The 12,721-nt window shown below is 34.1% G+C and overlaps 1 protein-coding gene across 2 annotated transcripts in view; it reads right to left on the minus strand.

The window, feature by feature from the left end:
• The window catches only part of LOC109093849 (tumor suppressor candidate 3), a 73,316-nt gene extending 63,668 nt beyond the window's left edge, over nt 1–9,648 (minus strand). For both annotated transcript variants that reach the window (XM_042716725.1, XM_042716724.1), the window contains exon 1: nt 9,496–9,648. In XM_042716725.1, coding sequence (XP_042572659.1) covers nt 9,496–9,597 — 102 coding nt within the window. In that variant the 5' untranslated portion in view covers nt 9,598–9,648. The remainder of the gene's footprint in view (nt 1–9,495) is intronic.
• Between the last annotated feature and the right edge of the window lie 3,073 nt (nt 9,649–12,721).

Raw genomic sequence — 12,721 nt, forward strand, 5'->3', positions numbered from 1 at the left:
TGGCAAAAAAGGATAGTAAAAATTTAAACCAAGAAAATGGTTGTGTTTTGGAGTTCTTTTTAAGATTTTTTTTAGACAATTTTTCAAAATGTGTGCTTTTGTTTTACACAGAAAACAGAAACATCTTGCAGTTTTGTAAAACAGGCTGACGAATTATTCTGTTCAAAGATGTTTCAGGACTGATGTTAAATTGAGCACGTCTGACTCTACTAGTGGTCAATCTCACGTACTCTCTGCTTCCCTCGGCTTCAAAAATAACTGCCCTCTGATTATGCCCAATTTCTGACCAAAATGTCAGAAAGTGGGCAGGGCAACGTCTCAGGAACACAAAGCATCCATCAAACAGACAGCTCTGCCACACAGGCTATTATCATTCATTCAGCAGGGCTGCTAATAGTGAATCACATTCAAATTCATAAATAAAATGAACTTGTGTCACATATTTTGATAAGAACCTATTTTGGTAGGATGCAATGTAAAAAAAAACAAAAAACTGGTTAATTTGGAAACTTCTAGTTACCTTAACTTATACAGTAAAATGTATTGTGTTTTATATTTAAATATATAGTTTATATTTCAATGTTATATTTTGTTTCAAGTTTTTTTTATAAAATAATAATTTAGTTAAATGACTAGTTCACTCAATACTAAAAACTATGTAATTTACTCGCACCACTACATTTACTCAACTTTCTTTCTTCCATGGAAAAACACACATTTTTTATAATATATTGTTTGCTCTAAAAAGTACAGTAACAAAAGTTGTGCTTACAACTTGTGCACTATATGATAGTCACTGTGTGGCGAACAGGCCCATAACAAAAGTTGTGCTTATAACTTGCACACTATATGATAGTCACTGTGTGGCTAACAGGCCCAAATTTTAGTATTTAATTACCTTCTGTGTTCCACAAAACAAAATAAATAAATTACACTTAGTGAATGATGATAGAATTACAAAATTATGATAGAATTGCAATTATAACTATAACTATAAATATAAATATATATTTTTCCCCTACCCTAATGATATTTAAAAATAATAGTGTACACAGTATAAATAATAATTAATGTATTAATTAAACAGCTTTACTCTGAAAAAAAAAATCAGTAATTCTAGGATGATTATAAATTGATTATTAAGTTTTTCTAATTAGTAAAATAATAATAATAATAATAAAAAAAGAAAGTTGTCATTGGCCATATTCACATTCACATTGCCAATTCAAAATTACAATAAAAAAAAAATTAATAATAATTATGATTTTATTGTGAGTATTACTGAATATATTAAGGTGTCCTTGTTACACAAGTTGCACGTACTTACTATTATAATAAAAATAAATTATGCATAATTACATGCAAGTAGTAACCCTAAGGCAATCCCCTAAACCTAATCATATAACAAGTACATGTATTTAATTCATATTACTCAGTACTTAAATGTATAATTACACTGTAACAAGGACATCTTAAAATAAGGTTTAACCCTGTTTTTTTTTTATTGTTTAAAATAAAGTGTTACCAAAAACAGTAATAAAATTAATATTGAGTTACTGTAAAATTACAATATTATTAATATTGGCATCTTAATTTATTTTAAACAGTATACAATCAATGTTTTTATTTTGATGGGTTGCTAGCAAATAAATATAATTGCCTCCTGGTTTCAGAATGAAGGTACTGTATGTTCACTCGCATGCATGCAGCAGTGTCTCTGAACGGTTTGATTCACAGTAAATAAACCTTTACTTAAATGGCAACCTGCACGATCTGACAATCATCCTAAGCCATACTGTGATAACGACCCAAGCAGTCACAAGGAGGATCACTAGTGAAGCTGGGGTCCAAAGGGTTATTTATTTAAGCAGGTGTGCAAAATATGCAAATAAATAGGTATAAGAGCTTAAAACAAAGATTGTAATAAAAACCATCTAAAACTAGAACTGCAAGTACTAAAAACAGTACCAACTCCCCTCTACAACATTGAGGCTGGAGTTTCCCTTGCTTCACAGCACAACAATCATGTCCAAGCTCTCTATCTGTTCACCCCCAACTTCTAGTGGCGGCCATCTTAAATACACCTTTTTTCCCGCTCTTCCCAAATTGGAACATACCATTTTATAAATAAAAATCTCTTTCCTTTCAACTCTCATTATATGCATGATTTAGAGACAGGTTTAAGTAAATACATAAATACAATTTAAAATAGAACGAATAAACCAACACATTTGCACTAACATTACCAGTGAAACTCGTGATGGTAGATATTTTCAAAGTCTCTCCATCACACATATACATTTACTTAAATGGCAACCTGCACGATCTGACAATCATCCTAAGCCATACTGTAATACTGATTTTATTTAAATAAAGTGCAGCCCTAGTGGCCTAAATGACATCCCATAATGTCTGAAACATCGTAAATGGATTTTTATGGTAAAGTTCAGGCAACAGCTGCCCACTTTTAAATTTAACAAAATATTATAACAGTGTTTCCAATATACTGCATACTTCTATAATTTAAACATTGCAGTGCAATGAAAACACACCGCTTGTCCGCTAACACTTTTTTCTTTTTTTTTCCCATGGCGATAAAGTAAGAATATCAATGCACTTCTTACAAATGGCCTACAAATCTCTTGAATATTAAATAAAATGTACAAGGGAAATGGAATTTCACCTGCAGACCTAGATCTGACATGTGTGGAGACCGGAGGGTGCCGGGGGGCCTGCTAAATATTCATGGCTCTTTTTTGTTTATTTATCTTTTAAAGCCTTATTTTGCATTTTAAAATGCAAAGTGAAAGAACGGACCACACAAGCTTGCCCTGTTGGAGAAGAGAGTGTGGGGTTTTCAGGGCAAGGCTAACCATGAGTTGCTCAATATTCAAAATGATTTTTTATAAGCGATGCATGTGGAATGGCTCTGGGTCTAATGTTGATATATCACATCCTCCCAGCGGCTGGGGCACTGCGTCTGTCTGGATGGCATGGAGAATCATTTTGGTAATGCTTCTCAAGCACAATACAAATCATTTTGCAAATCCACTACACTGGGCCTTAAACACGGCTCGCTGTCGCTCTAGTCAGGCACAGGAGCGACAGCTGTGCACATGTGCAACGGGATCACAAAAATATTTACTTTTATTATTAAATTCTGCAGCAGAACAAACACACTTGCAAAAAAAGTATGCACAAAATACTTTTTTTTGTAAGTTAAAGGTGAATGTTTTACATTCTGTATCAGTAGCAGAACAAACACTCTTGCAAAAATAGTGATTGTTTTTACAAAAAGCCTGGAAAATCACTGCAACCTCATCTGCTTTTTTTTTCAAACTAACTGGAATTTCTGCACAATTTATTTTTTTTTCTTTTACACTAACAAATAATGGCAGTCAAGTTGGATTTACACTGATACCTAATGGTGTGGATGTCACATCATGTAAAACAATATTTTTCGGGATACAGATGCCATTGTAGAAATGCATTTTGAGCAGTCAGCCATGATTAATATATTCTGTGAGTAAAAGGGTCCAATAATACAAGGATTACAGATAAAGGACAGCGGGTTTTTTTTAGTTCATGTGACCTCAAAATAGCAACCCCCACAAGGTGACCCAAACCATTTAGAATAATCAGCTGTTATTAGGCTACGGATACAACCTCATCATAATTCTACACATTTTTTTTCTATGTTTTACTATTCATTTCTTTATATGCTAAACCTAGTAAACAATAAAAATACACTATTAAAGGGGTCATATGATGTTTTTGGTGTAATGAAATGTGTTTATGCGGTTTAAGGTTCAAAAAACAAATTATTGTTTCACCTCTATGCCCCGCCTTTCTGAAACGTGTCATTTTTTACAAAGCTCATCGTTCTGAAAAGCGAGGTGTGCTCCAATTGGCCAGCTATCCAGTGCGTTGTGTTTGGCTGAATACCTCAAGTGTGTGATGGAAATGTTACACCCCTTACCATACTGTGATGCTTGTCCCAGTCAGAACACTGGTGCGACAAGACAAAAACAATAAAACCCATTACAAACGATCCAGTGGAGACATAATTACAGATTATAATGACTTATACTGTCTTCTTACGTGTTGCATTGCATGACGCCGCGTAAACATAAAACCATGTCTGCATTTGTGATCAGAGAAATGACAAACAACAAGCACTACTCTACACTGCTCAAAACTCATGTTTAAATCATCAGTGGCAAATCCTTTACATATGTAAACGTACTTACAGACTGTGAGTCAGAACAGCTGACATTGTAGTGTTCTCTCCCAGGATCAGGAAACAGTCCTCCATAAAATGTGCTGCACACATCTGAATATTTGGGTTGAACTGTTCTGGAACAGTGTTGTAAATACAACTTAACCACTGATTTCTAGTTGTGTCATCTCTTGGAAGGCCAAAGAAAGTATTTTCGCTTTCGCAACGAAACAGCGTCTCCACAACATGGCGCTGGCAGCAACAGTGAGAAACAAAGTTACGCGTACTTTCTTTACATGAACATTTGGGAGGCATTATGCAAATCTTCCCACATCGTGACGTAGACATGTTGGGGCGTGTTTAAACGAGGCATTTTAGGAGGGCGTAGACAACTCTTTGGGTTTGAGACTTTAGTCTATGCAACTTTAGGGATCTTATCTATTCACAAACAGCTTGTAGCACTCCAAAGAGAAAGGAAAACTTGAAATCGCATCATGTGACCCCTTTAAATAAATAAATAAAAGCAGGGTTGCGGCCTTTGATGTAGGACATGTTGAGTAGGACCCTATGAAATCAGTTGTATTAAACTAATAAAATCCTCATGCGCATCTCTTCAGTAAAAACTCTTCATGAAAAACAACCGCAGACTTGGCAACCTACATTTAAATACAGTGGGCTATTTTTGGATACAAAATTTTAAATAATATGATAACAATTTAATAATTTCCTACAATTTTTACATTAACAAGAAATAAATTTTTTTCAGAAATACAGTGGGCTATTTTTGGATTTATGATTGTAAAAATTGTGGTAATCAAATTAACACTTGATTCATTCATCCAAAATTTGGCAAATTCTGTGACTTTCTGCATTATACTGTAAATTGCATTTTTATGTTTGGTTCCATGATCTTGTAAGTAAATGACCCTAGTCGTGCCACAGTGATCATGCCGGCAATGTGAGTCTGACTCAATCTTTTCCTCCATTCCCATTCTGCCAATCATTTCCTCTCTTTTGCCTCTAGTGTCCCTACCAATAACAGTGGTCACAAATTAAAAATAAAAAAATAAAAATGTAAAACTACCTCCTGATGCTCTGGAGACATCATCTTCTCAAGGAGATTGATTTGCAGTGAACCATGATGTATTTAGAATTAGAGTCTTGAGACTCATTATGGAAATGTATATATGCAGGTTGGCACACTGAAATCGTGTTCCCAATCCGAGAGATCAATGCTGCGTGAGAGCAGTCCATCACGATGGGGTGAGGGAATTAAACGTTAGCGAGAACGAGAAAAGAGAGAAACAGAGAATAGGGGAAAGAATGAGAGAGGCAGAGCAGCATGACGCGCTTTCCTATCTATGGATGACTACACGTATGCATCATTATGCCTCTGAGCTTTTAGAATTAAACTGCCTTCATCAAACACTCAGCAGGGTGGCCCTCCTCGCACTGTTCACCCCAACGTGAGGGAGGCTTCAAGACTTCAAACATTTCAGTTGTTTCAGAACATAAACTCTTTCAAGCTTTTTGCCCCAGTGCCAGTCAGAGCAGTAATGAGTCGAGCAGCAGTTTGAAAGCTGAAGGGAGAAGGGATCACACTGCTATTCAGCTCCAGCTGCTACAGTCAGGATGGAGCTATCATGGGCACGGACACTTTTCCTGCAGCAGATATTACAAGAAATGTTCTACCAGAGATATGAGGAATAGAGACAGCAGAGGATCCCAAGACTCCTGCAGTGAAACAGCAGCAGAACTAGAGCTTCAATACAGTGACCGAATACATACTAGATGATACTACCGTTTATTTTTAGGTAACAGTCTCAATAGGTCGATATTATGAGCATCTAATTGGAACTTTATTATTACTATTATTACTTTTATCCACACAGCGAACTTTGTTTATAGGTTTCAAATGTATTAAACTTAGTCATCTGTTTAAATGTAAATCATAACATTGCCCGATTTCCTTGCAGCAAACTAATTTTCTATTATAGAAAATATACTCACCATAAAAATAATTGCTACTGTTATCATAACAATACACATGCTAGTAAGCAACTAGAAACTTTATTGCTAAATCCTACCTACAGTAATTACTGACAATAACTCACTACTCTCTTATGAATTTCTTATATACTGTAATCAACTTAATAAAAACAAAAAAATAATTAAATTACTACTAATAAGATTTTTTTAGGCATAAATATACATAAATATACATAAACAAATTAATACTTTTATTTAGCAAGGACACACTAAATTAATCAAAAGTGATGAAAAAGACATTTCAAGTTTTAACTTTCTATACATCAAATGTTTCTTCAGCATATTAAAATGATTTATGAATAATAATTTGCCATTATAGGAATGAATAATTTTTTTAAATGTATTAAAACAGAAAAAGATACTGTAAATTGTAATTTATTTAATATATATTTCACAAATTTATAGTTATCATGAAATAAATGCAGTCTTGACCCCAAACTTCTGAATGGTAGTGTATATTTATAATAAATGTAATATATTCATTCAACCTAAATTATAGCCTAACCTGAAGACATAACATAGAATCATCCAATACTCCCTATATTACATTTATTCAAAACCGTGATGGCTAGAAATATTGTTACTAATTAAAGGTCTCTTGGTAACACTGGTAGTAACTATATGGTCCATACCCAAATCTATGCCCATTGCTACAGAAGTTGGAAAAAACTCAAATATATCATCCATAAGCAAAACCACGTCTTATGCATTAAAACCGAACAGAGCATGACATCCAGACAAAAATAACAGAAATAATCATTTGACTCATTCTTTGGGAGTGATTCAACACAGCCTACAGGATTTTGATTTAAGAGCAGCTGCTAAAGTAAGCAAACCAAACAAGTGTTAAACACAGTCATGTATTCAAACGAGAAGCCTATTTTGAGTTATATTGATTTTATATTGAACATATTCTCCAAAAGAAAACTTACAGAACTCAAATTTAAAACACAGTGGATGGGGGTACATGGAAAAGTTTAGAGAAAAGCAGTGTATATCTAAATAAACTAATGCATTTGATTAAAATACATAACAAATAACTAAAACAAAAAGTAGTGATAAATGACATTTAATTAATTTTTTTTTATTTGATTGAAAGTAAATAAATAAAATAAAGTAAGTAAAATGTACATAAATAAATAATAAACAAAAAAATATTAAAACAAATAAATTAACTGATACAAGTATTTAAAGTTTGATTTTAATAAATAATACGTTGAACAGTAGTAGCTACTTTTGTAACCTTTTTTTTTTACATCTAACAGTATGCTAAAAAAAAACACAATGTAACAATCAAAACAAAATATTTAGCAAATAATATTTACAATCTAAAGTATCAATTGGGCCTTTATACATAGAAATATACTGTATAGCTGTCTTTTAAATTTTAGGATGGGGGTTTCCATGCTAGACAACAGGGTGAAAAAAATAAAACCTGAGAAATGTGCAATTAATACCTACATAAATTCATGAAATCAAATTAACACAGTATATTCACACTTATGCTATTTCGCCATGGCAGGTTATTTGGCCATGCAAATTCTATAACATGTTAAAATTTAATTATGTTGATATAATATATACCAATGAAACATGAAAATAAAGCTAGAAATGAATTTTGCACCCAAGTCATCAAAAGGCCAGGAATAAAATCAGAAAACATTACGTTAAGAGAAACCTCATACACGACCCCGAGTGTAAACAAGTAAAAGGACAAAATGAGGAGAAATAAACTGGCAAGTCCTCTTTAAACGCTATAAAGAAGAGTCCACCTCAGGCCAACTCAAACAAAGACTCTGCAACTCAAGCAGCTCAAAACTGCTTACTCCTTCTTTTCCCACATTTTCACATTAGTCAAGCCAAGATACGAGACACACAAAATTTGGCTGTGATGATGAACGAGTAGCTGGGCTTGGAAAAAAAATATATATCCTACACCCCTTACCCACTGTCCAATATTCCTCCCTCGCTTGTAGAGGGCAGAGTAAACCTTAACAGATATATTAAGCCCTAATGACAGGGAGTCAAAATACTGCCCTTCTCAGCACCCGCAGAGCACCGGGGCAGGAGAAAGAAGGGGGAAAAGACAAAAGAGGAAGAAGAAATATGAAGAAATCAGTTTAAAAATGCAAGAGGGGAAAGCAGAAAGTTGCTGCTTCACCACTTTGCCTGATTTGTGCTCAATATGATCATTTCCCTGCTCCTCTGCTGCAGGGGAGAGGAAAAGGTCAAATACACATCATATTTTCTCGAGAGAGAGAAAGAGAGAGAGAGAGAGAGAGAGAGAGAGAGAGAGAGAGAGAGAGAGAGAGAGACCATCAAGTAAGAAAGGAAGAGACAAAGAGAGACTATCTAGAGACTGTCTAGACTCTGTCTAGCAGTTCACCTGAATTTCAGAAACACTGCAGTAAATTATGAAGGCGGTTAGGAATTATTACAACTTAATAAAAAAGTAAAAAGTAATGTTATTTTAATTCATCTACATTATTTGCAATTAATATAACACCAATGATTCAAGTATCAACCTGATACTTCAAAAACATGTTCAGAAATATAAAACAAAAAAAGGCTATCTAAATATAAAAATATAGAAAGCTGTGTAACTTAAAATGTAAGTAGATAAATTAAAAGTATCTAAATTAACTATCTAAATTTAAGTATCTAAATTAAAGATGAAATTTTATAAAATAACCTTAGTGTTCAGTCAAACAACCAAACGATTTAATTAATAATAATATAAATAATATAAATTAATAAACAAGCTTACTCAACATTTAGATGAATTTAAATGTATTTATATGAATCCAGAAATAAAGAGCGCCACCTTTTCAAACATCCAATATTGTCAGCTACTTTTGTTTAACGTTCAATTATTATTATTTGCTTCTACAGAATAGTTTATCATCATAAGGGCACGCGTACAGCGTCACGGGCACGCGCACTCGGCTGCGTTCACAATCACAATGGAACGGACACCCGTCTGGATAAAACGCAAGGGGCATTCTGCCAGAACATTGATGCAAAAACATGTTTATATTAGAACAGCGTCTTGTTCTTGTCGTGCAGCTTTAAAAATAGCCGTCTCTGGGTCATTTATATGTCAACATCATTTAACTGCGCCGGCTGGTAATACAGATGCTCGAGTTGGACGCGAACACTATAGGATTTTTGCCAGAAATCAACATCACTGGATGCTGTGAAAGGCAGCTTCAATAATGCATCAGTACCTCTTTTTTCTTCTGACCTCCTCCAGACTGAATACATAGCAGCAGAATCAACAGTATGGATGCAAACAGCAGGTTGAGTGGAAATCCCTTGAAAACCGCCATGATGGAAGATGCTCTTATCGCATCACAGTACTGCTGAGCGCATTGATTGGCTACAATCGCCTCCAATCAGAGGCCGCAAAATTGCTTTGTGGGACTTGTAGTATTTGTCGGGATTTCAAAATGGGAATTACATGTAAAATCCTTCTAAATGATTCAGGAGTAACTGAATAAGTCATTCGGAATTATATATATATATTTTTTTCTTATAAACATGTTTTAGAAATATAGTTTTGTCACAGCCTTAGTACTGTAGTGAGGAAGATTAAACATATATATACAATACCTATATCTCCATCTCCAGCCAATGCCAATCAAACCCAAAAACAAAAATCTATTACTATTATAGAATGATTGAACATGGAGAATGCATGACATGGCAAAAACGAGAAATTGCAGCATTTGAAATGCTTATTTAATGTTTCTAAGGGTTAAATAGAGTGTTATTTATAATGTTACAATGAATAAATGATAATAATAATTATTATAAAATGCCAGAATTACTGTGGTGAAATAACTCTCTTACAGTGAAACCTACAGATCTAAAAAGTGGTATAAGTCAAAATCTGTTGGTTTATTGTAATTTATTTCTCGCAAAGTATAAGATTAAATGTCAAATGCCTCCTGAAGTCACTGTGAAGAACATACAAGTAGCCTACATTGAAGAAGATGTATAATGATTAGTATTATGATATTTATCACATATTATGTTTCCTGTTTCTTTGTCATAATACATCTTTGAGTTGTTTTACTCAAGCAGCAGCTGAGAGGGCACTAGGGTAATAGAAAGCATTAAAAGGTGGAGTGCAGCTATAGCTTCTTGCATTTGATTGTGAGAGAAAAAAAATGCCCTTATAACACAAAATGCCTAAAGGTTAAATGCTATGACTACTACAGTACACTTGCATGCTCTGATGCTTGCACGTATGTATATGAATGTAAAAGAAGATTAAATATGTGTGTGTGACAGATTAAAAAGATGCATGTTGAATTGCTATTCAAGTAAAACATTAGCCTGTCATGAAATAATTGTAAAAAGACATATTGCTGTATCTTAAGAACAGTATGTTCTTAGATGACATAAATAACCCATCGGCCATATTAAGTTATTTCATCATTTTTTATTATAGCTCACGTACAAGCCAAGTGCATGGTTGTTCTGTTCCATTTCCCCCTAAGGACCTGACTCACTCATACCTCTATAGCAAATGATCTCTTTCATTTGGCCAGCATGCGTCTCTATGCAGAATGAATACATGGACAGACAGGGTAAAGATGTCATTCACCACACAAATGTATGTGGAAAATGTCAGACTAAGTCATTTTAATACCTTTACTCATTTAATGTTGCAATCGAATAAATGTTTTAGATTCTCTTTCATCAGTCTACAAGTGGTCCTGTTTTGAGAAAGACTCAGATTTAATAGGCTATTATGAACACATTTACATGTTTTGCAGGTGTTCATAAAATGAATATGAATACAATTTCTAAGTTTACCTTAAAGGAATAGATTGCTCAAAAATGAAAATTTGTTAAAAAATACTCCCCCTAAGGCCATCAAAGATATAAATATGTTTGTTTCTTCATCTGAAAAAATTTGGAGAAATTTAGCATCACATCTCTTGCTCACCAAAGGATCCTCTGCAGTGAATGGGTGCCGTCAAAATGAGAGTCCAAACAGCTGATAAAAACATCACAGTAATCCACAACTAATCCACAGGACTCCAGTCCATCAATTAACATCATGTGAAGTGCAAAGATGTTGTTTGTAAGAAACAAATCCATCATTAAGGCATAGCTTTAAACTTTTGCTTCTTGTAAAAATATCCATAATCCATAATAATGCTTCCTCCAGTGAAAAAGTCCCTATTGTCCTCTCACATCAAAATCCACTGACATTTTTTTTAGAACTGTTTTGGACAGACTTCACCTTGTAAGGTGCTTGTTCTGTGCATATTTCTTTCCTGATTCAGACTTTTTCACTGGAGAAAACCATTTTAAGAATAGAGGACTTGTTGGTTTGAAGTTAAAAATGTTTTTATTACAAATACACAGCTTTTTGCTTCACAAGACATTAATTGATGGACTGGAGTCGTGTAAATTACTTCTGGATTATTGTGATGCTTTTATCAGCTCTTTGCACTCTCTTTCTGATGGCACCCTTTCACTGCGAAGGATCCATCAGTGAGCAAGTGATGCAATGGTAAACTTTCCAAATCTATTCCAAAGAAGAAACAACTCTCCAGTAAATGTTCAGCAAATTTTCATTTTTAGGTGAACTATACCTTTAATAATCTCTCTCACACAGAGAGGCGCAAAAGGAGAGACAGACAAGCTCAGCTGAACGCGACATACATATAGCTGAAACTCATCCAGGAATAACAGGCCAAAATTTGCAAGGCAGAGGATGATGTATGATTTCCATTTATCTAGGACACAATATTTAAACCTACATATTCTCTGCGTGTGTGTCTCTCTTAGCCTTCCCTGACTGCATGTCAATATCTCTCTCACACAGACACTCTCTCGCACGGATGCTCGAACACACACGATTGCCATTGAGCTGTTCCACTTGAAATCTGTCTCACTGTCGCTTCAGCTCACTTTATGGTGGGCTGTTAATTTGGGTCCTAGACTGGGAGTTGACGTCACCAGAGCTGGGGCTGGCACAATATACCCAGCTGAGGTCAGGTGCGTATGTAAAATCCATGCCAAGGAATGATTAATTGCGGAGTGGCACAGTGAAAAAAAAAAGAAAAAAAAAAGATCCTCAAAGCAAGCCCGGCCTTTGGAACAATGATTTCAGATGTAATATTGCTGTGTAGGTTATTTTTAGTGCTCTTTTTAATGTCATTTTCCCATTTCTCTTTATAAGCTATACAATTGTCAGAGTTAAGTAGTCATAATAAAAATAATTTTATTTCAAAATAACATATTTACCAATATTATTTTAACTGAAACTGCACACATTATGCTTTATATATATAAATGTCTCTATAAAGTTATAAGGTAATACATTAGCTCCATTTAAACATTTTACACACATTGTCTTTTTAAAATACAGTTGTTTTTTTTCTAACATCGTAAGGTAAACTTACAGTTAACCGACGATTTCCAGTAGCATTT

This window comes from Cyprinus carpio, chromosome B1, assembly GCF_018340385.1.
Source record: "Cyprinus carpio isolate SPL01 chromosome B1, ASM1834038v1, whole genome shotgun sequence".
Taxonomy (NCBI): Eukaryota; Metazoa; Chordata; class Actinopteri; order Cypriniformes; family Cyprinidae; genus Cyprinus; species Cyprinus carpio.